This window comes from Trachemys scripta, chromosome 1 (assembly GCF_013100865.1).
Source record: "Trachemys scripta elegans isolate TJP31775 chromosome 1, CAS_Tse_1.0, whole genome shotgun sequence".
NCBI classification, from domain to species: domain Eukaryota; kingdom Metazoa; phylum Chordata; order Testudines; family Emydidae; genus Trachemys; species Trachemys scripta.
This window is the reverse complement of record NC_048298.1, coordinates 324,264,604-324,290,454: the sequence shown is the minus strand read 5'-3', so window position 1 is coordinate 324,290,454 and position 25,851 is coordinate 324,264,604. Positions and strand designations below refer to the sequence as shown.

The following is a 25,851-nucleotide window of genomic DNA, read 5'->3' as shown; positions in this document are numbered from 1 at the left end:
AAGTGTTTGTCTGGTTGGCTTTGTGGCTACGCTCAGCACTATCCTTCAGGAGGCCTGGCACTGGTAACTGCCACCAGACTCTTGCTCTGCTGGTCAGTTGGGGATATATAGGGCCCTACCAAATTCATGGTCATGAAAAACGCATCACAGATCATGAAATCTGGTGTCCCCCTGTGAAATCTGGTCTTTTGTATGCCTTTACCCTGTACTATACAGATTTCACGGGGGAGGCCAGCGTTTCTGAAATGTGGGGGTGCTGATACCAAATGGAGTTGCAGGGAGGGTCGTGGTATTGCCATCCTTACTTCTGCTCTGCTGCCTTCAGAGCGGGGCAGCCGGAGAGTGGCAGCTGCTGACTGAGGGCCCAGCTCTGAAGGCAGCAGTGCAGCAGCAAGGGTGGTAATACCATACCAGGCCATCCTTACTTCTGTGCTGCTGCTGGCAACGGCTCTGCCTTCAGAGCTGGGCTACCGGGCAGCAGCCACTGCTCTCCAGCTGCCCAGCTCTGAAGGCAACGCTGCCACCAGCAGCAGTGCAAAAGTAAGTGTGGCAATACCGCAACCCCCTCTACAATAACCTTTGCGATCCCCCCACAGCTCCTTTTTGGGTCAGGACCCCTACAATTACAACACCATGACATTTCAGATTTAAATAGCTGAAACCTTGAAATTTACAATTTTAAAAATCCCATGACTGTGAAATTGACCAAAATGGGACTTGAATTTGGTAGGGCCACAGGGATATACATGCTCAGCCTCTAGGAGCAGCAGAACTCTGCTTAACTCAAGAGTGCCCCCTGTGGCCAGTTAAGGTCAGTGCCGATTGGCTCCCAAGGGATCCCTATTCAACAGAAGAAGGGAGCTTGTGCTTCATAGCCTCAAGAGATGGGGCATGCTGGGAAGTAAAGGAAAAAAATGCAGACAGGGAGGCCTTGGGAGTCGGACTGGACAACAGAGGAGCCCCTGGAACAAAGAAAGAAACCCCCCAAGAACTGGACAAGTGAGACGGAGCTCCCTTTTCCGGGACTTTACCTATAATAGCTGTCGGCTTCACTCTTTGCACTACCTCCTCCAGAGTTCTCATCTGGGGGTGATCTTGGGCAAACATTTCCTTCTCGTGGTTCAGGTGACTCCTCCCCTGCAGGGAAAAAGGAACAAATCAGCCTCTGGCAGGTGAGAAAAGTCTAGATCGATTATTTGCAAAATCTTGTTTGCAAGATTTCAGTGCCTCACCCTATTCTATATTCTGCTATATCGCACTTATCCCTGTAGTATCTGCGCACCTTCCAGTTGTGCATTACGTGACTAACATCTGTCACGTGTGGTTTGTTCTCCCATCCTCTCGCAGGGGGGAGGATTGTGTGCAGTGGAGTGGTTTGTGTTGGTAAGTTTCTTTTTTGATGTGCACCTTGCACTTCGTGTGGAAGGCGGTGAGGTTTCTGATGGCCCTTAGTTCGGGTGGAAGTTCATTCCAGTGTCTTGGACCAAATCTCAAGAAAGCTCTGTCTCCTGGTGAGGAGATTTACAAAGTCCCCTTGGGCCTGAGGAGCAGAGTGGTCCCTGACCCTGCAGCTGTAGCTATCCCCAGAATGTCCAAACGCTGCTGGAAAGGGCATCAAAAACGGGAAAGCAAAGTCTACCCTGCTGTGTATAAGCAAGTGCAGCTCCATTGACTTCAACAGAATTGCAACCACTTACTCCAGGGCTGCCTGTGGCCCACTGGATCTGCTTGCTCTGGGTTAATGAGTCAGGCCCCATTGTACCCTGTGCCTGTTACACTGCATCTATCATGCACCACAGCACAGTAGTGCACCAGAGGCAGATTTACCTTGACAATTAGTCCCTTGGAGTCCACCATCCAGATTTTTTTGATGGCGTCTTCCCTCGAAATTCCTTCCTTTTCCATGGCCATAACGATGAGCTGGGCTATGCCCATGGCAGCCTGAAACCCATAAGCAGAAAGCAAATTCCGATCATTTCCTCAGAGGAACGTGCCTCATTTTGGAGAGGTTTAAAAAGATGACAGTTCCTCCCCCACTCCTCCCAAAAAGCACATGGATTGTAAACTCTGTGGGGCAGGGACCCTCTTTTTGTTCTGTACAGCACCTAGCACACCGGGGCCCTGGGCCATGACTCCAATGCACACAGTAATATAAGTCATCATCATCTAGCTGAAACGTGTCAAGAAGGAGGGAGTGATTGATGGCTTCTAACACAGCAGACTGGTCAAAGAGGTTGAAGGTGGAGCATCGCCCTAGGATCTGACCAGGAAGAGGTTGTCTGAGACCTTCGTACTAGCAGTTTCAGTGGAGAGAAGAGGGTGGAAGCCAGACTGGTGTGGCTCCAGGATGAAGCCAGCAGAGAGGAACTCTAGACAACAGTGGTAAATTTGAAATGTTGAGAGGGGAACAGTCCCCTCTTTCTTCCCCCAGTCTCATGATAAAAAAAACAAAACAACCCTGACTTGCTGTCTATAGTTCTTGGCATTACGGTTTCATTGAGAGGCCCCACCTGAGAGCTGGGTGGAAAGATGCTGAACACACCCATCTGCCGTGACTGTTAGATTGTAATTTCCATTTTACAGAGGGGCAACTGAAGGGTTAAGTGATTAAGTGATAGGGGGCTGGAGCACATGACTTATGAGGAGAGGCTGAGGGAACTGGGATTGTTTAGACTGCAGAAGAGAAGAATGAGGGGAGATTTGATAGCCTGCTTTTAACTACCTGAAGAGGGGGTTCTAAAGAGGATGGATCTAGACTGTTCTCAGTGGTAGCAGATGACAGAACAAGGAGCAATGGTCTCAAGTTGCAGTGGGGGAGGTTTAGGTTGGATATTAGGAAAAACTTTTTCACTAGGAGGATGGTGAAGCACTGGAATGGGTTACCTAGGGAGGTGGTGGAATCTCCCTTCTTAGAGGTTTTAAAGGTCAGGCTTGACAAAGCCCTGGCTGGGATGATTTAGTTGGGGATTGGTCCTGCTTTGAGCAGGGGGTTGGACTAGATGACCTCCTGAGGTCCCTTCCAACCCTGATATTCTATGATTCTATGATTTGCCCAAAATCACACAGGCAGTTGGTGACAGGAATTGAACGCAGATCTCACAGGCCGCACGCCAGAGCCTTAACCACTAGCTACCCTCCCTCTCCCTGTTGTGCTAGGCACTGTACACACACAGAAGTAGAGATCTCTTCTGCCTCAAGGGGAAAGTGTGGCTCAACTCTGACAAATGGTTGTAAAAGTGGCCTGGGGGAGTTCTGTGTTTGTTGTTCCTCTGTGACGGGCTCAGATTACAAGGAAGAAGATTTTTGTTTTCCCTAACTGCCAGCTTGACAGACATGCCCTGATAGTCAAGCTGGGCTCCTTTCAGTTCATGCATCATCAGTAATGAAGGTTCTGCAGGCCAAATTAAAACCCCATTGACCCCTGGGCAGCCTCATGGCATTCAGTGGGTTTGCACGGAGTTGACTGTAACTTAAGTAAACCATTCTGTTGGTGATGCACAAGGAGGAACAGGCCCCAGCTCCAGCTTCATTTCAGATGTGCTGACTTCGAAGGGCTAACAAGCAATGAAGACCACTCCTGGTCAGAAAGGTACACTAAGAGTAGGTTTCCCCTTTGCTTCTCCTTACTGAATTCCAGCCTGGCTGAAGACTTAGGCCCGGATCCACAAAAAGATTTCGGCGGAGCACTGCATGAAAAAAATCACTGGAACAACACTGATCTGCAAAGCCAAGTGAGGCACCCACGCTCCCTATATAATGCATGGGGAGAGACAGGTGCCGTAGAATGGGACCCCCAAAAGCCAGCATGCTAAGCGAGGAGCTGCCTAAACTAGCCAATAGGAGAAGCCGGCAAGAGGGGTGTGTCCTAAGCCCTGCCCTCTCAGGGAGATAGGCACCTGAAATGTTTCTTGTAAGAATGAGTTAGGTGACTGCTTCAGACCACACAGAACCATGGGGGAGGAGAGGAGGTGGTGCCCACCCACTGGGAGATTCTGAGGTGGGCTCCCTCACTCTCTCCAGTTGAAGCTGTTCTACTTTGTATACATAATTAAACAGTGATTGGAGCAGGTGGACTGACCCAGGATCTCCCATTTGGGTGCCCTAACCACTGGAATACAGAATTGTTCTCATCCTTTCTCTGGCCCCATGACTCTATATATCCATAGCTTCCACGGGACAGACTGAGGGACCCCCACTTCAGAATATCCCAGAGCGTAGTGGTTAGCACACTCCCCTGAGAGGGTGGAGGCGCCTGTTGAGATCCTTCCCCACCTCTGCCTCAGGGGAGGATAGAATTTTAGGTCTCTCACACCCCAGGTGAGGGCTCTAACCACTGGGCTAGAAATTATAATGTGGTGGCACCTCCTTGATTTTGAATGGGACCTGATCCAATAGGTGCCTCTGAGCACGATTACCAGATTGGGCCCATGGGTGAGACAGGCATTCTTCTGCCTGTCTTCCTCTGCTTTGTGGATCGCTCTTGGAGATAGGCCTCCAGGGACCTGGAGTGGCGTGGCAGTGCGCACACCAAGAGTCAGAAACTTAGGCGCCCACAGGGTTCGGCGGCAGCTGAGTGGGACTTTTGTGGATCACAATGGAACCCAAAACTGGGACTTAGGCACCTAAGTTGGTGGATCTGGGCCTTATGCTTCAATTTTTACCCCCTTAAAATGAAAGGACAAATACTGTATTTAGGGCCGAACCCGGGTGAAGCCTACCTCTCCGGCTCCTTGGAAAACAAACTTATGGTCGGAGAGCTTGTTCTTTGTGATTCTTAAGGCTGCGAAGATGCCAGCTACTGCAACAGAGGCAGTACCTGAAAAGAGACCAGAGACACAGTGAGCAAGAGGAGCAAAGGCAGAAGGTGCCATTCACTAAATCCAGCTGCTAGTTGTTTGAGAACTTGCAGGAAACCATCTCGCGGGTACTTATTTGGCCCCCTGTCACTGTAGCAGTATCTGAGCACCTCACAACCTTTAATATATTTATCCTCATAGCCCCCCTGTGAGGCAGGGCAGTGCTATCGTCTGTTTTACAGATGGGGAACTGATGTGAAGAGAGACGTAGGGTGTGTCTACACTGCAATCAGAGATTGGATTACAGCTTGCGTGGGTATAGCCACACTAGCTTTAATCTAGCTAGACTAGTTTATTATAGCTAAAAATAGCAGTGAAGACATGGTGGCCTGGGCAGTTCACGCCCTCCTGCAACCCTGGGTACCTACTCATGGTTCTAACCTGTGCTATTGCGTCTTCACTGCTATTTTTAGCCATGGTAGCTAGATGACAGCTAACCCGGGTAGGCCTACTTGGGTAGCAATTGCACCTCTAGTTGCAGTGTAGACATACCCTAACTGACTTGACCAACGTCACCCAGGAAGTCTGTAGCACGGCTGGAAATTGAAGCCAGGTCTCCTGAGTTCCAGGCTACCGTCCTAACCCCTGGACCTCCCTTCTCTCTTCCAATTCCCTTTCAGCTCCCTGCTGTTTCTCTTCTCCTTCACTTCCCTCACACTCACTCCTGGCTCAGTGCCCAGCCTGTCTATTAGCCCAGAGCTGGGGAGAAAACTACCACTCCAGAGTCAGCAGGAGGAAGTTGGGTGGTGGCAGGGGTGGGGTGGGGGGCGGAATTAGGGTTGGGGGAGAACGTATGGGGGGGAAGGGAGAGTGTCATGAAAAGCACAGATCAGCTAGGCATTGGCTACACTTGAGGCGATGTGTAGGCCGGGTAACCGTAGCTACACACAGCAGTGAAAGGCAGGCTGTGTCCACACTGCGGTGTGTAGCTGCATACAGCAGGGAAAGGTTCCAGCAGCGGGGAGGCAGTGGGACACTACACTGCTAAAATAGCAGTGTTGACATGGGAGGTAGGGTTCTGGCGTGTCTCTACTCGCTGAAGAAGTGCCTCAGTGTCTAGGCTGCCATTTATAGCCACTTATGGTGTGTGTGTGTGTGTGTGTGTGTGTGCGCCATAAGTGTAGCCATAGCCTTAGATCCACTGGTGTTACAGCCTCAGCCAGATGCTCTGCACCATCCCAGCTGCTTCATCAGGACAGTTCAAAGTTTCCTCCATCTTCCCCTCAAACAGGGTTAGAGTATCTTGGACTGAGTCATTCCCCACCCACCCATGAATCACCAGAAGTGTGTATCGATGGAGTCTGGCCAGGCAAAGGGCCACAGTGGAAAGGAGCAGAGGGAGTTACAGGCTGGTGAGGCACTTGTAATTGCAACAGACGCAGGGTATATAATATGGAAACACAGGCCCAGAGTTATGTGCAATGTCTTGTGCTGGTGCAAAGGCTTCAATGGATATGGCGGGTCTGCTCCTATGCCCCTCCTCTGCTGGGCAGCCTGGATCTGCCCAAGGGGCCTCCCACTAGCCTCTCCGCTCTCACCATGCACAGTTAAGTAAAGAACCCTCCATACTCCAGGCAGGCTAAATACCCTGTTTTCCCCATGCTTCCAGCAGCTCACATTTTCCTGCCCTTCCTTCCCCAAGTCCAGCCAGGCAGAGTTTTCATCAGCCAGAGAGAGGGGGTGAGCCAGCCCAGTGGCTCGCCCTGATGTTAGTGCAGGGGAAGTGCAGCTTTCACCCCTCCACCCATGCCAAGGAGCTTAATGGAAGATGATGCTAATTAAGGGTGCATGAACGTGAGCTGTACAACCACCAGATGGCGCTGTACCTATTTCAATAGTAGGAAATCTCCCAGCAAAGATCATCATGGGATTGTGTGTCTGAAGCTTTCTAGTGTTAAGTGTGTGTGTGTGTGTGTGTGTGTGTGTGTGTGGGGGGGGTCATCAGTGCAAAACGACTGTTATTGCTTCAGTTTGATCCCCCTTTTCTTTCCTCCAGCTTGCACATAAAGCAAGGCTTTGGGGATACTGCAATTTAGTGCCTTATCGCCTACCCCCCGCATCTGGTCCACTTCAGGGAGTGGCTGCCTGTGGAGCAGAGAGAACCGCATGCGGTTGTGTTTTTGGAGGTATCTAATCCATGGTAAAGGCACCCAACACTCTGATAATTGCCATAGAAAAGCATATAATAACAAGCAACTGCTACTATAGAGAAACCCTCTGTGGGGGGACTAAGCAAGTTCCCAGGCTATTATAGAGATTCCAGTGTCTTTGCTTTACAGAGCAGGCTAGTTGCTTTCTAAGTAGGTAATAGGGTTGCCAGGCATCCAGTTTTCGACTGGGAGGCCCGGCTGAAAAGGGACCCTGGTGGCTCTAGTCAGCACTGCTGACCGGGCCACTAAAAGTCCTGTCATAGAATCATAGACCTCTAAGGAAGGAGATTCCACCACCTCCCTAGGTAACCCATTCCAGTGCTTCACCACCCTCCTAGTGAAAAAGTTTTTCCTAATATCCAACCTAAACCTCCCCGACTGCAACTTGAGACCATTACTCCTTGTTCTGTCATCTGGTACCACTGAGAACAGTCTAGATCCATCCTCTTTGGAACCCCCCTTCAGGTAGTTGAAAGCAGCTATCAAATCCCCCCTCATTCTTCTCTTCTGCATACTAAACAATCCCAGTTCCCTCAGCCTCTCCTCATAAGACGTGCTCCAGCCAGGGCCGGCTCCAGGGTTTTGGCCGCCCCAAGCAGCCAAACCAAAAAAAAAAGAGCCGCTGGACTCTTTCCAATTTTTCCACATCCTTCTTGTAGTGTGGGGCCCAAAACTGGACACAGTACTCCAGATGAGGCCTCACCAATGTCAAATAGAAGGGAATGATCACGTTCCTCGATCTGCTGGCAATGCTCCTACTTATACTGCCCAAAATGCCGCTAGCCTTCTTGGCAACAAGGGCACACTGTTGACTCATATCCAGCTTCTTGTCCACTGTAACCCCTAGGTCCTTTTCTGCAGAACTGCTTTTTAGCGATTCGGTCCCTAGTCTGTAACAGTGCATGGGATTCTTCCGTCCTAAGTGCAGAACTCTGCACTTGTCCTTGCTGAACCTCATCAGGTTTCTTTTGGCCCAATCCTCTAATTTGTTTAGGCCCCTCTGTAGCCTATCCCTACCCTCCAGCGTATCTACCACTCCTCCCGGAAGCAGCCGGCATGTCCACTCCTAGGCGCGGGGTGGCCATGGGGGCTCCACACGCTGTCCTTGCCCTGAGCACTGGCTCCGCAGCTCCCATGGGCCAGGAACCATGCTAATGGGATATGCTGCCTGCTTCTGGGAGTCGCCTCAGGTAAGCGCTGCCTGGAGCCCGCATGCCTCACCCCCTCCCACACCCCAACCTCTTGTCCCACCCCAGATCCTGCACCCCAAACTAGAGCTCTCACTGCCTCCTGCACCCAACCCCCTGCCCCAGCCCAGTGAAAGTGAGCGAGTGTGGTGGAGAGCTAGCGACAGAGGCCAGATGGAGTGAGTGGGGGCGGGGCCTCGGAGAAGGGGTGGGGCAGGGGGATGGCCTTGGGGCAGGGGTGGGGCAGGGGGCAGGGCAAGGGTGTTTGGTTTTCTACAGTCAGAAAATTGGCAACTTTAATAGGCAATGCTGTTATGTATATGAACGCTGTGTATGTGGGGGGCAGACAACAGAAGGCTGTTGATGAAGAATGATGCTCTATATCACTCGACTGGGATTCAGGAGATCTGGGCTCAAGTTCCTGCTCTGCCACAGACTTCCTGTGTGACCTTAGGGAAGTCACTTAAGCCCTCTGGGCCCCAGGTCCCCACCTGTAATGGTGGGCTGGTATTTTCCTCCCTCTGGTGTTATACGGATAAATTCAGTTAGGTTGTGATGTGCTCTAATACTCCAGTAGGGATGAGTGTGACGTAAGAAACCAGAGAGAAAGATAGTTTATATTTCACAAGAGTAAAGACACACAAAAAAACCCAAAGCAATAGGGATGTGCAAATGTATGACTGGCTATTGGGTGTATTTCATCCTTTCCTCTAGCATCTTAGGTCAGGTCCCCACTAGAAACCTTTGCCAGTATGGTAATGTCTGTTTGGAGGCCTTGCGATTTCTTTTTAGTGACATTTCTATACCGGCAAAAGCCTTCATATGGACACAGTTATTCTGGCATAAGAGCGTTTCCTGGTCTAATTTGCTTAGGGAACCCGGTATGAGCAATACCAGGAAAAGCACTTTTTAGCCAGTAGAAGCTGCATCTACACTAGGAAGGTTTACTAGTAGAGCGATACCAGCAAAAATTTTTTAGTTGTGACCTAGTCTAACCTACAGGAGGGAAGAGCTACTGCCACCTAATCAAGATTCTGACTTAGCATAAATATTGAGGTCGCTTCCAGTCCTACACCTCTATGATTCTACCAGTGGCATAGGCCTGTTTCCAGAGCAAATTGTCCTGTGCTATCACCATAATGTGTGCATCTAGGCATGCAGCTAGGGGCTGGTTACAATGTAATTTATCAGAGGCAACCGTAATTTAAGCATATAATTCCTAGGGATAGCTAGAGTAGACGGATAATTTAATTTCTCAGGCCAGAGTCTCTGAAACCACGAGATCCTCAGATCTGTACCAAAGAGGAACCCCCCATTGTCTGCTAAGAGAACATCTCGTGCCAGTTTGTTTCCTGATATGGAATTTCTGGATTCAATCTCTTTGAAAGGAAAAAGACACCCACATCTTTAAAGGAATTGCTGTAATTGAATGTCCTGCTCGGAGGGGACTAAAGTTCATCAACTCTGGAAACCGAGGAACCAGAGGATCCTCGGTATGTGGGAAGCGTTTCCTCTTTGTTCCTCCTGTAATAAATCATCATCCCCTGGCTGGCATTGTTTGGAAAACCCAGTGGTCTCTGCCCACCGAGATGCCCATTACCTATGGCAGAGAAGAGTAATTAACCCCTTCCTCAATGCAAACTTTTACACACTCCATGATGTTTATGGGAATGCAGGGAAACTGTGCCAGCTTCGATGTTGCCTTCCCATGGTGTCACTTCTCTTGGCTTGTTAATGCTTCGGTTTTCTAGTATCCCCTTTGTTCTGCTTGTTCACTGGATCTCAGCAAACCCACGACCAATAGTGGCTCAGCTGCCACTGAGTCACAGAATAGGACCGTTCAGAATTCCTGCCCCAACCTCTTGAGCTAACAGAGAATGCTCCAGTATCTGGCAGCAGTACTGGACCTATGACCCTGAGATGAACAGATCCAGTTCCATTCAGGACAAAGGTATTCGCAGGCCATTTCATTACAGCGTTTTGACTGCACAAAACTCCAAACACCACAGTGAGGTGGGGCAGAGCAATTGATCTGGGGAGAAGCAATTCTGGCAGGTGCAAGGGCCATGTAGGTCTCCATAAGGCACACAGGACTAGCAGTGATGGAAGCCTGGATATGGCCAGAAAGTGCATGTGGAAGAATATTAGAGAGAGAGAGAGAGAAATGAAACTGGAGAAACTCCATATTTCTCTTGGTTCTGGCCCATGTGAAATTGCTTTAAACCCCAGTGGTCATCTAGGGGCCAATAGGGAGTAACCCTTATTGTTGGATGTGTCTGTGAACCCACATTAAAACCAGTGAAAACACAACTGGAACATGCTGCAAAAGAGACTTGATTCTTTTTAAACACATGTTATTTAAGCATTGTGGGAGAAGAGTGAATAACGGGTGCCCTGACTCAGGCTGCTATGTGATGTGCTTTCGAGCAGCCCATATGCCTATGGGACAGGGCGTGCCATTACTCATCCCTCTGCACTTTAGTTGCAGATATGCCTGAGCGATGGCTGGACTCTGCTCAGCTTTGCTGTTTATAATAATTCTCCTCTCTCTCCAATGTGTTTCTAATCCTCCTTCCTCTCTCCCCAACTGCAGCTCTCTCCCATTACTCAAGTAACAAAATTACGATACCTTGGCTTGGGATCAATAATTATCTTTGAAATTACAATTTCTGCACTTGAAGCAATAAAGCATCTCTGTGGAGAAGGAGAGCTCACAGCTGGTTTCTGTAAGACATTGGCTAATCAATGTGCTAATTCCAAAAGGGCCACAAAGGGAAAAACCTTACCAGAGGCTGTGGCAAGAAAAAGGCCTTCAGCAAGTTGGTCTCTGTTTTCCAAACAGATTGAATGTCATTATTTCAGATAACTACTTCCTGAAGTAATTACTGAATGAGGGCCAGGTTGGCTAGTCTGTTTTTGAGGCGGGGGTGGGAGGAGGTGTGGAGAGAGAAGGGTGAACGTTCATAAATCATGTTGTTCTTCAATCTTGAATGGAAAGCTCAACAGAGTATCATTAAATAGCTGACCAGCCCTCAGAGCCCCTCCTGGGCGTCCAGAGAAAGTGTCAGGAAAAGAAAATGGTGTCATATGTTTAAAAACAAAGCTGATACAGGTAACCAAAGCCAGTCAAGTAAGAAGCAGCCCAGAGGCCATTTCTGAATATTGTTCTCATTGAGGGCTAAAATACTCAAGGCCTGATTCTCCTCTCACATTGGTGTAAATCGGGAATAACCGCACAAGATGTCAATGGAGTTGCGTTAGTGTAAAACCAGGCAGAGAGGATCACGCCCCTCACAATTATATACAGCAAATTACATCTTCGGGGCGTTGGACAGGCATTAAATAATTAAGCCCAGAAACACCCATGTGGGGAAGGCAAGTATTAACCCAGGTTTGCAAATTGGGGAAGCAGTTATGGAAAGGTTACACAATGAGTCATAGGCAGAGATGGGATCAGAGTTAAAGGGAGAGTTAGGTCTAGCACTGATGTCACAATCTTTCCAGCATGACAGACACTAGCGGTTAATTAAGTGACACCCAAAGAATTGGCATGAACCGCGATCCTTTCGTCTTTAACCACAGTCTAGTTCCACTGGGCCCCGCCAATACTTTTGGGCAGAATAGTTCCTTTTTGCTTTGAGTCTTGGAGCTGGTCTTTTCCCCCATGGTCCTCTGAACCAGTTACTCTGCTGCGACAGATTAAAGGAGGAGCGGAAGAACCTCCACATTGTGATGGGCTGGCGACGGGGCTGATCCTGCCCAGGAGAGTGGCGTGTGGGAGTGGAGGGGCTTTGAGCATCTCAGCAGATGCACCAGGAAACATTGCGGGAGAAGAGAGGTCACCTCTTTGCACGCCTCTGGGCTGTGTTTATATACCTCCCGTATGGGCCCCACGTCTAAGTACACGAGGATAAGCGAGAGAAAGGGGCTTAGAGCAGCCGCAGTTGTCTGAATAACTGGAAATACACACCCTAGCCAGCCCAGCAGTAAGCAGCACAGGGCGCAGGGCTGCCACTGTGTCTACTGTAGCAAGTCCAGAGCCTCTAGAAGTACCCAGCTGCTGCTCTGCCACACACCATCGCAGAGCCAGTGGGGCAGAACTCAGAGCCGCCTGCTCCAAAAGCACAGATCCTACCACCTGAGCTCAGGGGGGATCTCTAATAGCTGCATAGGGCCTATGACAAACAATTGAGCAGTTCCAATTCCATCCAACAGGAGCAGTCACTCACACACGCGCACGCCACTTCACCACATTATCTTGGCCTTCGGGACAGGTGATACTCCCTAGCAGCCTTTGTATCTCCCTTGACCACAATGTCCAATGCACCTGGTGGAAGGAGCTGACACTCAGCTGAGCCAAAATTCTAATCTCTAAGCCGGGCTCTCCGCCTCCTCCTAGTTCACTCCACCAAAGCCTCTCAAGAATCTGACCCTTAGCAAACATCAGGCACAAGGGAATAGCAAATGCCATTTTAACTGCTTTGTGAAAGGGGCAGCCAAGAATATGCGCTTTTATGGACATGGAGCAAACAAGCCCCAGCTGTGCAGCTTTTCCAAACCTGCCTTCATATTAATCCTCTGCAGCCGTTGCCATTCAGATGGTTATTGGTGAACGGCGAGTAGCCGTCCCAGATGCAATCCAAAGACATAATTGAAAGTAAAACATAGCAAAATTATAGCGAGGTGAAGATCTCCGAATATTTTCAGTTTGACCTCCTAATCTCCTCTAAGTGTAACCAGAGTGCTCTTATTCTTCCCAAAGAGGATCTAGATACAAGGTTAAAAAATAAACCATGAAATGGTATGGAGCCAGTCAGGCCGGGCGATCTAGCAGTACAGTAACGTGCTGACACTCAGAGGATGCTAGTTCAGACCCTTCACTCTCTAGTGTGACAGGTTTGGGACCACTGGAGATGCCGAGCATTTCTCACGGTGGGGGTAGATCTGCTCAGCTCATCAGTGACACTGAAGAGATTAAACCTCCTTCCCTTCAAAGGAAGGCAGAAGCCACTGCTATCCATTGCCCCAGCAACCTTACCGGGGACAAAACCGCAATAGGAGAGTCAGTGCTGAGACCGGGCGTCAAATACCTTTTTAACATGTCAAGTTCTTTATATATATTTTTAATATATATAAAAATCTTGTCTCCCCTGGAAAGTGACTTTGTATCATTCACTTCATAGGAGGAGCTTAACAGGGAGGCAAATTATGTTGGTCTTTACAGCATGGGCTATAGGAATGGTTCAGAGACAGGGTTAGTAACACTGTCCAGTGAGAGACAAAAGCTGAATACAGTCTCAAATCTGTGCTGGTGTGTATGAAAGTGCAATGTTCCATACCCGCTTAATGGATCATACACATTGGGCCAGACCCTCAGCAGGTCTATATCAGTGTCGTTCCACTGAGGTCAAGAGTCTGGTCTACTATGTAAGTGTAACGCCGACAGACCCCAAGTTGTCGGCGGGCGGGATCGAACCTGGGGCCTCTGGAGCTTAGTGCATGAGCCTCTACCATATGAGCTAAAAGCCAACCGGCTCCTAGCTAAGGCTGTAGAGCAGACTCAATTAATGCTCTCTCTAAGGGCTGGTCTACACTGGGAGGGAGGAGGGTCGATCTAAGATACGCAACTTCAGCTACGTGAATAGCGTAGCTGAAGTCCAAGTATCTTAGATCGATTTACCTTGGGTCCTCACGGCGCGGGATCGACGGCCGCGGCTCCTCCGTCGACTCCGCTACCGCTGCTCGCTCCAGTGGAGTTCCGGCGTCAACGAGGAGCGCGTTCGGGGATCGATATATCGCGTCTTAACGAGACACGATATAGCGATCCTCGATAAATCGATCGCTAACCGCCGATACGGCAGGTAGTCTGGACGTACCCTAAGTGCTCTCGGTGCCACTAGAGAGGACAGAACCCCACACCCAGGAGGTGTGTGGGTTACATAAGCAGCCCACACAAAAGTCAGTGGGACCTCTGGGTGCATAAGGGATGCAGGAGGGGGAGCTGGTCCTTAGTCAGCAGCAGCAACTGCAAAGTGCTGGAGCCTCGTCTCTCACAGAGCACAGCAGGTCAGAAGGGGCAGGATAATGGAGAATCCTGGCAGGACTGAGAAAAATCTCCCCCTTTGCCTTCCCACGAAGGATGGGAAGGTCCCTACAGGGACATTGCCCTGTTCAGAAGCTGTCCAACAGCACATAGTTTGCTTTGTTTATAGCATTATATCTTCCAGTGCTCTCTTCCTATTCTGCTTCTCTTCCCTCTTAGTTTCCTGTCATAATGACCAATGCATATTCCATGTCAGCTGAAACAACAAAATAAAATACTGTACAATTCAATCTGCTGAAATTACAGAGCACATTGCCAGACACTAGTCCGAGTCTACTCGGCCTGTGGACCTGTGCCTTCAGCCTGGGTCACAGCATGGAGCTCTGGAGTCCAACCCACCCAAACAGTGGAGGGATTCAGACTGGGAGGGCTGCAATAAACACACCTCTCATCTCAACTAAGACCTGGGAGTAGCATTCTCCTATAGTCCAAGGACTATGAGAAGACATAAAGAAGTTCTGAGGAATGAAATGAACCCTGTGCACAGAGTGCATTTCAGTTTCATTGTGCAACTGCTTTATATAAATAGCCAAGATTTTCAGAAGTGGCTAGTGATTTGGGGTTTTCATCCTGAGACACCTTGAAGAGGTCTCATTTGCAGAGGGCGGGTGTGCTGCTCTTTCTGAAAATCAGGCTGGCCATAAGGACACCCAGAAATAGAAGCACCCAAAATCAATTGTCACTTTTGAAAAATCTTAGTAAATATTATTATTCCATCAAAAAACTAATGTAGAGAGAACATCCAAGTTACTCAAAAGTAAGGAAATGCCAAAGTAGGGACAGCCATGCATCCTTATCTCTGCCCCTTGCATGATCTAGTCCTTTAATTACATGATCAAATACTACTTGTCAAGAGCACATCATAATTTTTTTCTGCAAGTGCAGATACACTTTGCACAGCAACCTATTCTACTAGGTACTGCTCTGGGCATGGCAGATGATCAGAGCCCACAAAAGTCATCCATATTCTTGATGTGCAGCAAATAAGTGGAGCTACTTGGTCCTGTTCCTTGTGAGGAGTACCTTTACTGAAGCAAGGGCCCCTGGCAAGACCTGTTCCTTTAATCCATTGGTGTGTAAAATTTTCCAAGACATGGAAAACTGTGTGCTGGTTGCACAAAAATTTCAGCGGTGTAAGCCAGACCTCCCACATTCAAGTCCACAGAAAGACTTTGATTGGTTTGGATGGCGCTGGATCATCACACACTTCAGCACACACTTTAGAAGGCTGAGTTGAATGAGACAAAGCTCTCGACTGCACAGTGAACGAGGCATGTGGCCATGTAGCTTTAGAATTGGGCAGAGGCAGGGCTCCGATGGGCTCCTGCTTAATTCAACAGGTGCTTTCCTCTATATAGTGACGAGGCGGAAACATAAGGAGCCCTGTCTCAATAGTGCACAAGATTTATTCCACTGCAGGAGTTCTGAATTGTCTCCTTTCTCTTCCCCATTGTCTGTGGGTAAGGGAAGTACACAAACCACAGCAGGGTAGGATATTCCTGATGCCTCTCCAGTCAAACATCCTGCTGCTCAGCGCATCCCTGACTTTTCAACGGGGTGAGGGAACAGGCAAAAAATAATCCCTTGTAGCTGAAATCCCAGCTGCTGCCCCATGAATGAACCGAGACCGGGCTGGGAAAGGAGTGATGTCATCATCCCCGGGGAGAAATGAGGAACAGTCCCTGAATGGGGAACTCCCACACAGCCGGGCATTGTGAGCCAGCGCCTGCCTCAGGCCTGGGCTAATGGGTTTCGTAATAAAAACAATCACCTCTTCCCAGTCTGTGATATATACATGGCAAACGTCCCACTCCGCGTTAGCAGTCTGGACAGGGCGGGGGAAGGGTTTTTATCCTCGGAGTCACTCTCACAGTGTTGCGTTAGGATGCTCTCTGAAGGAAGTCAGCATTGTTAACCAAACAATGGTGGGAATTAATTTTTCAAGAGATGGTGTCTTTTCTCTCAGACACCCAGGACCAAAGAAAGGGAGGCCGAAGCGATTCTGAGGGGTGGGATTTATACATTCTTCACACACCTTCAGTATGGGCATTCGTCAGACCTGCTAATCCTCCCAGATTCCCGTTTGGCTGCACTGCCACTACAGAGACTAAGCCGGGACAACCCCGCAGTGTAGATGCAGCCTACTCCAATGGAAGGGGTTTTTCCATGGCTGTACTGCCTCCCAAAACGGTGGCAGCACTCTTCTGTCAACGTAGCTTTGTCTACACTGGGGGTAGCACAAATAGATGTTTTTTTCACACCCTGCCCGACACCGCTATACCAGCCTAACTCTTGTGTGTTTACCAGGCCTTAGATTCAAATCCACTTACTGATGGTGAATTTCCCCTGGGACTTTGGCCAATAAGCTTGAACTGTAGCCTGGTTGCACCATTTTAGCTAACAACGTGTTTTTAAATCTGATTTTGTTAAACCCGTGCAAACCCCTGTATGGACACTGTTACACTAAATCTATATAAGTCAGGTTCAGGTTGAAGTAAATCTATTCCTTAATGACTTGAGCTAAACTGAAGCAAGAGTGCTTACACACAGGGCCAAGCACTGGTTTAACTAAATCATTTAAAACCCGATTTAAGTTAAATTGGCACAACTTTGAAATGTAGACAAGGCCTGAACTATAAAGGGATCAGAAGAGGAGGCACAGCAGGAAAAGCAGGAAACAGGAGGGTATAAATTAAAGTCAGATTCCCCCTACTTTATCCCACACCTGAGCTTAGGGTGACCAGACAGCAAATGTGAAAAATCAGGACAGGGGGTGGGGGGCAATAGGAGCCTATATAAGAAAAAGACCCAAAAATCTGGACTGTCCTTATAAAATGGGGACATCTGGTCACCCTACCTGCACTACACTTCTGTGCAGTCACATATTTCTGGACTTAAGTATCAGAGGGGTAGCCGTGTTAGTCTGGATCTGTAAAAAGCAATAGAGAGTCCTGTGGCACTTTTAAGACTAACAGATGGGTGAATACGTCTGATGAAGTGGGTATGACATGTGTCTGACAAAATGGGTATTCACCCACGAAAGCTTACGCTCCAATACATCTGTTAGTCTTAAAGGTGCCACAGGACCCTCTATTACTTCTGGACTTGTCCTCCCCGCCTTTTGCTGTCTGACATACAATTAAAAGGCAACCTCATAAACCCTCCAAGACAATGGTTAACTTCCCTGACACATCTCACTGCTACTCAAATGATTAATGAGCACTTGTGTCCTCATCTGCTACAATGCAACCAGCCCCAGCTGTGTGCTTTGCTGGAGGGGAGATCAGGAAGTTTGGAAAGTGGGAAGTGTCTATTGTTTTAGCATGTGGGGATTTTGCCTATCAGCCAATTTCCTAAGGGCCAGATCTTCAAAGATGCAACTGCACATGCCTAACGGAGGAGCACAAGCCAATACCTGTGCGCTGGCAGAGCCCCGCATGGCCACCCCCAAATCCTGCCGTCCTTCATAGTGGAACCACGCCAGCAGTGCTCTGGCGAGTTAGATCCAGAGTTTGCTCCCAGGCACTCAACTGTGGGGTCTCCTCAGAGAGGGTGTCAATCCTCTCCCTAGATGGGCTCTCCACACCATCTGCCCTGTCCCCCAGGCTCAGAGCTGCCATGTCCTTTTCATCTCCTTCTTCTCTTCCCTCACACTGACAGTCACCAAATCCTGCTACTCTTCCCTTTGCAAATCTCAAAAAAGTCTGCCCAACCCTCTCTAGCCCCCTCACCAAAACCCTGTGCTCCAACCAAGCCCAGTCCTTCTTCTAATCTCTTTACTAGCGCCACACCTCTTCCCCTCTCTCCCCTCCCGCATATCAAATGTAAGCTTTGTCCTGGCTCTCAAGGCCTTGCAAAATTTGGCTCCTGCTTCCTGGTCTGCTCTCACCTCCTTCCTCCATCACTCCACCCAAGCAGCATGGACCTACCATCCCCTTTTGTGTTCTTCTCCTACTCTTTGTCACTTGGACTTCTTCCCTGTTACTCCACATGTCTCCCTTTCCCAGTCTGATATGTCGCCACAAAATCCCTCCTCAGAACATAGTTCTTCCAGGACGACTGCTCATCCTATCTCTCTCTCCCATACACCTTCATCCCCCAAAGTCCCTCTGGGGGCCTGATCGCTCTTGGACCTTCATCACTGTGAAGGACCTGTTAGAGAGCATTGCAGGATGTTGCTGGAAGGAGTGTGTACATAGATACCTCTGGGAAGCACCTTGTGTAGGGACAGGCCTTGTGTGAAACTGGTACTGGCACAACATTTCCTTTCAATCTTTTTCAGACACAGATTAGGACAAGTCCCATTGTTTGTAAATAGCTGATTAAGATCAACCCTCTGAAACTCCTGCGTGTGCCAGTCAGGATGAGAAAAGGAAGAAAAAGGTGAGGAGACAAGAAGGAGAGGAAAAGGGCAGCCAGTTTCTAATGTGATAGGAAGATCCTGCTCTTAACTTGATAGGTGGAAGGGTATTTATCACAGAGACTTAAAACAAACAAAAAATCCCCACATGTGAAACACTGGCAGTGCAGCTGTCAAGGAAAGGAAGAGTTTATGCATTTGTTACGGAGACAGAGGGAGGAGGTCTAATGAGCTGAGCATCAGACTGGGACACCACCAGCTCTGATACTCACTCCCTTCCACATGTTGAGGAAACAGGGGGCATTGTGGGCTCTGGGACTCAGACAGGACACGGGTTCTAATCCCGGCTTTGTCACTCTCGCTGTTCTGTGGTTTTGGAAGAGTCACATTAATCCCTCTGAGGAAATTCTTCTCTTAGTTTCCTTAGTGAATACCCAGAGTTGCTCCATTTAACCTGGATTTACCCCAGTGGGGCTGACTGCAGAAGCTGTATACAAGGAGGAAGTCAACCGGCAAGATAATAGCACAGGGGATTTGCAAGGTTTAGGCTTGCGGAGCATTTGAAGACTAAAAGCCCTACAGAACTGCTAAGTATCATTTGTATTGTCTCAACCAGATTGCAGAAAATTAAGTCAACTCACTGAACTAACTAAAGCACTGGGAGAGCACACATGGTACATTTTCTCGCAGTGACAACTGCTGCAGAAATTTGCAGAGCAGCTAGCTTACTGGAAGTGACAGGCACACTTTTCAAAATACATTACTGTGCTTTTGTTTACATTGTTATTGCTTGTGCGTAAACTCTATCAGGCTCTGAGGAAATTTGAGCTCAGTATATTTAATGGCCTTGTGAACTCAGTTGCATTTCCCTGTGAATCGGTCAGGATTGCATTGGCACTTACCCTGAATATCATCGTTGAATGTACAATATCTGTTGCGGTATTTGTTGAGAAGACGGAAAGCGTTGGCATTGGCAAAATCTTCAAACTGGATCAAGCAATTCATGCCATACCTGTAGTTTAAAGGACAATTAGAAGTGGATAAAAACCCCCACAACACAGGAAGAAAAGTATATATCTGCTAAAAAATTTTATAAAGAGAACATGGTTGTATGTACAGAAAATATATATAGAAAAAAGACTAGTGGAGATAACCACCCAAGGAAGTGGTATATTGAGAGTGCCTACGTGAGACATCAAAATCATCCACTCTAATCAGAGGGCTTGTCTCCTCTTACTGGAGGATCAGCGCGCGGCAATCAATTCATCAAGGGTCTAGTGAAGACCCGCTAAATCAACCGCTGATCGCTCTCCCCTCAACTCCAGTACTCCAATGGAACAAGAAGCATAAGGTAAGTCACTGCAATAGCATGAGGTAAGTAGACACCACAATAAGTTGACCTAAGATATGTCGATTCCAGCTACGTTATTCACTTAGCCCCTTAGTGTAGCCCTGTTCAGAGACTTTGCTGCCACCCTAGGAAATGTATTTTAATTTGCACTGCATCAGGCCCTCCCATCTGAGTATCTCAATGTACTACAGAAATGACAATGAGTTAAACCTCATAACATCACACCTGGAGATAAAGAAGTTTTCAAGAGGAGGAAACTGAGGAACAGAAAAATTAGGTGACTTCCCAAGGTCACATAAGGAGTCAGTGCAGAAATTGGACCCCGACTTGCTGACTCCATGCCTGTGTTTTAAGCATGAGATTATCCTTCCCATTTGTACTGATTATACAGAAGGAATTATGGCTAAGGCAGAGCAAGCAAGACATCTTAGTTCTATTACCTGGTCTGCCACTGATTTGCTACATAATCTAGGGCAAATCACGTAACCCCTCCTTGCCTCAGTTTCCCCCTGGGGACAACAATATTTTCCTAACGAGAGTATTCTGAGTATCAGTGCATTCATGTTTGTGAATCTGTGGAAGATCCCCAGAGGGAAGGCACTACAGAAGGACTAAGTAGTAGTATTACAAAGTCCCATCCATAAGGGACATTGAATTTGTATTTGGGATAATGTTAAATACTGAACTGACCAATTTTCAAAGGAGAGTTTGCATGCAAATCTCAGAAAGGGAAGGAAATCAACTTTTGAGCTTGATTCGGGTTATTTCTTTAGAAAGACAGTACCCTGCCTACAAAAGAAATATCAGTTAAAAGAACACCATCAACACCACTTGAAATCTAGGTGCTTGAAAGAAATTATTTTCACTGCATGCACCAGCCTCTGATCCCCCTACCATTGTGTGATTTGACTACTACATTCAAAAATGTTCCTCTCTCCCATGTTGCACTGAAGAAGACTGAAACACAAACAACGTTATACAAAAATCACAAAGTAAACGAATTAGAGGAAAACCCTTCTTTTCCCCTAATCTCTTTCTGTTACAGTCACCCTAGTTGTTACTTGTAGATCATTTTTTTCCAGACAGCAGTATGATTTCAGGTTTATGCATCTCTTTAAACTTTCAACAGTCATCTGAAGCCTGTCTTTACTGCTAAACTAGTAAAATAAAAGAGATAGTGAATAGGGTTGTCTCTCAAATAACCATCATCAGACAACGGGAGGAGCATGAGGAATGAGCAATGCAGCGATTAGCAGCCTCAGTACTGTAGTTATGTCAAAGGAGGCTAAATGATTGTTGAGGTATTACAAAAATGACCCTCTCTGGGACCTTAAGCAATGCAAAGGCAGCACTTCCATTCATACCTGCCAGTCTCTCCCTTTTGCCATTGACATTTGACATGAAAAAGTGGGACACCAATACTTTAAACTAGAAAGTGATACCAGCAAATCATGCTTTGTTTAAAAGCCAAGATTACAGCCATCAAAAGCTCCATTCACAACTCTCCGAGTGGCTAGGCTCAGGCGCTCTCAGAGTGTCCCAGATTTTTTTTGTGCTACTTTCAATTTCTACCATGTCTGTCGGCAAGGAGACAATGACAAGCACATTTATTGTCCCTATTTACCACTCCATCATGAGAAATTTAATCAGGCTGGTCAGACATGTTTTATAAACCATCTGGCCTCTCTAACAGGCAGCCTATCAACTTTCTCTCTCCCCACTTCTCCTGCCCCTCAAGAGATGTAGGGTAATATTTGTCAATAAGTGCATAAGTGACTTAGGCATCTGCATCCCATTTCTAAAGTGACTTAGGCACTTAGAAGCCTAAGGCACATTAACTTTCAATGAGACTTAGGCTCTTAAGCCCCTACATTTTCTTTGAAAAATTCACTTGTAGTCAGTCTCCTTTTCCACTGGTCTCTTTCTTCCTCTTTTCAGTCCAATATACAGAATTGATCTATAAAAAGCATTGCCCTGTTCTCCATGTCGGTGTTTTTTTCACACCCCTGAGCGACAAAAATTATATCTACGAAAGTGGTAGTGTAGACAAGCCCTTAGTGCATAGCAAGTTGGGGTGTAAATCTACAGTGCTCCTAGCTTGCTGGGCACTAACGGGCTGTGTGGACCCTGCTACCAGGCACTAACCGGTCTGTAATGTGCTTTGGGGTACTGCTTGTGGTGTATTGAAAACTGTAAAAATCACAAGCTGCCACTTTATACCCTGATCCTGCTGACAGGCTAGAGGGCTCTGTAGGGAAGAATCAGGTTGTAGGCAGCCAGCTAGGTGAGTTGTGCCACTCTATTTTAGGGAGCAGCCTGCTTTGTTTCTCTCTGTTTTGGGGTTCTTGTGTTTTCTGCATTCTAAGCAACAAAGAAGTGTTATGTTGCAACCTTCAAGCATGAGCATTTTATGTTTTTATCTAATGTCTCTGGGTGTTGCTGCTAGTATATCAAAGCACACTAGAGAACTTTTAGTGCACAGGAGCAGGGTCCACACAGCCAGTTAGTGTGCAGCAAGCTAGTGCGCTGTACATTCACACCTTGGTTTGCCATGCACTAAGGCTCTGTGTAAACAAGCCCTAAGTCACTAGTTGGCAGAGCAACAAAGCAAGTCCACATTTCAGATACCTGGGCCTGTGTAATGGTTGTAGTTGGAGACCATATAGCAGGACTGGGTCCTATTCCTATCATTTACACTGACTTACTGTGTGACCTTGGGTAAGTCACCCAGACCAACATTTTCTTACATGGTTGGCTATATCTAGGCACCTATTTACTTAGGTAAAGACTTTTCCCTGGTGCTTGGCACTGTAGTATACGAGCGCCTCACAGAGAACAGCAGATTTCTCCTCACAACACTGCTGCAAGGGAGGGAAGCATTATTATCCCCCTTTTAGATGAGCAACTGAGCACAGAGCAATTAAGTGAGTTGCTTCAGGTCACACAGGAAGCCAGCCCACTGCCTGAGCCACAAGACCATCCTTCCTTTCACAAAAATCTGTTTTATTAGTTCTAGTGGCCATAATGGGCTAGGAGGGCTGTTTCCAAACAGAAGGGAAGGTCCCAGTCCCTGCCTTATGGAGCTCACAATCTAATGAGAGACAGACATTTTCAGAGGTGCTGGACACCCACAGCTCCCAGGGATTACAGCTGGGGTGGGGGTGCTAAGCACTTCTGAAAATCAGGCCCAGGGTGCCTCAGATCAGTCCCCCCCAAAACGGAAAGCAACCAAACTTAGGGGCTGCTTTAGAAAGAATTGTCCTTACTGTCTAGAGCATGGGGGGGGGAACCTATGGCCCGTGGGCTGGATCCGGCTCTTTGCTCATTTTCATCCGGTCAGCAGGCCAACGTACAACTCACCTGCCAGGGGGCGGGAGGGGCCTGAGACTCAGGGCTTCCTCCCATGGCAGGGTGAGCTGGTGCTCCTGGAGGGACGCTAAGTTTTGGTGCCCCCCTGTGGGGCTGGAGCCGCGAGCGCCGGCTTGCACCACTGAGGGGGGAAGCCCCAAGCCTCCGCACCCTCCAGCAGGTAAGTTGAATGTGTGTGGCCCGCCATTGATTTTTTTCAGTGGGTCAGTGGCCCCTGACACAAAAAAGGTTCCCACCCCTGGTCTAGAGAACTGTTCCGCTGGTGAACGATCGGTTGCCTTCCTTCAGCTATTTTGGCTCATAGGTCACTTTCCTACCTCTACTTTGCCAACTTCTGGAATGGATATACTGCATCAGCCAGTAGAACATGAACCTTTGGGTCATGCTGCCCCCTTTAAAATTATTTTCCAGCTAATAGAGCAGCCATTGGCTGAGATGAGAACGCCCCTAAATTCAGATATTGGGGTATTCCCTGAACATCCTCCTCCCTCTCCCACTCCCTTTATCACACCACCCAAAGAGCTGTGGACTCCATCCTTGGGAATGGCTGGAGAATGCATATTCTATTCTTTTCTCTTTGGGTTCTTAAACTGTGCACCCATCACCGTGGTTTCATGAGTCTTAGATGTTAACGTCAGAAGGAATCATTAGATCATCTAGTCTGACCTCCTGTATAGCCCTGGCCATAACATGACAGCCAGCTGTCCTTGTACTGAGCCCAACAGTGCTTGTTTGGCTAACACAGACCTTCCAGAAAGGCATCCAGTCTTGATTTGAAGACATCAGGAGATGGAGAATCCACCACTTCCCTCTGCAGTTTGTTCCCCAGAGGTTCATCACCCAAATTTGTGTCTTATTTCTCATTTGAATTTGCATGGATTCAGCTACCAGCCACTAGCTCTTCTTGTCTCTTTTCCACTAAATTGAAGAGCCCTTTAATACTCAGTGTTTTCTCCCCGTGAAGGTACCCATACGCTGTAATCAAGTCGCCTCTCAAGCGTCTTTTTGATAAAATAAACAGATTGAGCGCTTTAAGCATCTCACTATAAGGCATTTCCTCCAGCCCTCAAATTATTTGTGTGGCTCTTTTCTGCAGCCTCTCCAATTTTTCAACCTTCTTTTTAAAATGTGGACCCCAGACCTGAAGTCAGTATGATAATTATTTGTATTATCGTATTGCCTAGTAGATGCTGTACAGACACAGAACAAAAAGATAGGCCCTGCCCCAATGGGCTTACAATCTAAGTAACAAGACAAGAGACAGCAGATGGATACAGAAACAAACGGGGGCGTACCAAGAAACAATGAGACAGTATTGGTCAGCAAGCATGATCTCAGCACATCAGCAGCCTAATCCTTAAGTTTTCTGTATTCTACTCTCAATCTCACCAAAGAGGTAAAATAACCTTCCTACTCACTACTCCCCTCTTTATGCACTCAAGAGTCACATTGACTCTTTTTGCCACAGCCTCGCCCTGGGAGCCCACGTTCAGTTGTTTGACCACTGTGACCCCTAAATCCTTTCTAATATCTGGGTGCCTTCCAGCAGTGCAGCAACACAACCAGCACCCACAGTGTTTGGCCTTTCCTCCTCTCTCCAAGAGGAAAGGGGTGTGGATTATTAAAAAACTGCTTTAATAGTTGTTTTTATTGTGCTGTCCTACAGCTGCAATTGAGGGGCATTTACTCTAGAGACGACAGAGTCGTCTCTGGAGCTGTAGAACCCAACAGAACTTCTATAGCCTGATGGACCCATCAGGCCTTACTGTAGTAAACCAGCTACTTCTAATCTCATTGCTTTTAATTAATTAATTAATCTAATTGCGTTAGCTCTGGTTCAGGTACAGAGTGCTCCACCTTCCCATTATAATCACCTCTCCCCCCTCCCCCCAACATTAGAGCTTAAGGTTGGATTTTCAAAGGAGCCAAAGGGCTTTGAATTTCAACGGCAATGAACTGCCTTAGACTTGCCTAAAATATTTAGCTGAATGAAACTAGTTTTCATACCACTTATAAAATGGTTTGTATAATTCAGGGGTGGGCAAACTTTTTGGCCTGAGGGCCACATCGGGTTTCAGAAATTGTATGGAGGGCCGGTTAGGGGAGGCTGTGCCTCCCCAAACAGACAGGCCTGGCCCGGCTCCACCCCATCCGACCCCCCCTACTTCTCGCCCCCTGACGGCTCCCCCCCCCCGGGACCCCTGCCCCATCCACCCCTCCCGCTCTCTGTCCCCTGACCGCTCCCGGACCCCCCCGCCCCTAACTGCCCCCCGCCGCCTCATCCAACCCCTCCTCTCATTCCTGACTGCCGCCCCGGATCCCTGCTCCATTCACCCCCCCTGCTCCCTGACCGGCCCCGGAACCCCCACCTCTGACTGCCCCCCGCTGCCCCATCCAACCCCCCCTCTCCTTCCTGACTGCCACCCCCCCGAGACCCTGACCCATCCAACCACCCCTTCTCCCAGACCGCCCCCC

General features: G+C 48.1%; 1 protein-coding gene across 1 annotated transcript in view; it reads right to left on the bottom strand.

Moving 5' to 3' along the window:
• Positions 1 to 25,851, bottom strand: part of ME3 (malic enzyme 3) — a 194,600-nt gene that overhangs the window by 7,911 nt on the left and 160,838 nt on the right. Inside the window, exons 7-10 of the mRNA XM_034759001.1 lie at positions 19,559 to 19,668; positions 4,719 to 4,816; positions 1,828 to 1,941; positions 1,032 to 1,137 (exon numbers count right to left, since the gene is read on the bottom strand). Coding sequence (XP_034614892.1) covers positions 1,032 to 1,137; positions 1,828 to 1,941; positions 4,719 to 4,816; positions 19,559 to 19,668 — 428 coding nt within the window. The remainder of the gene's footprint in view (positions 1 to 1,031; positions 1,138 to 1,827; positions 1,942 to 4,718; positions 4,817 to 19,558; positions 19,669 to 25,851) is intronic.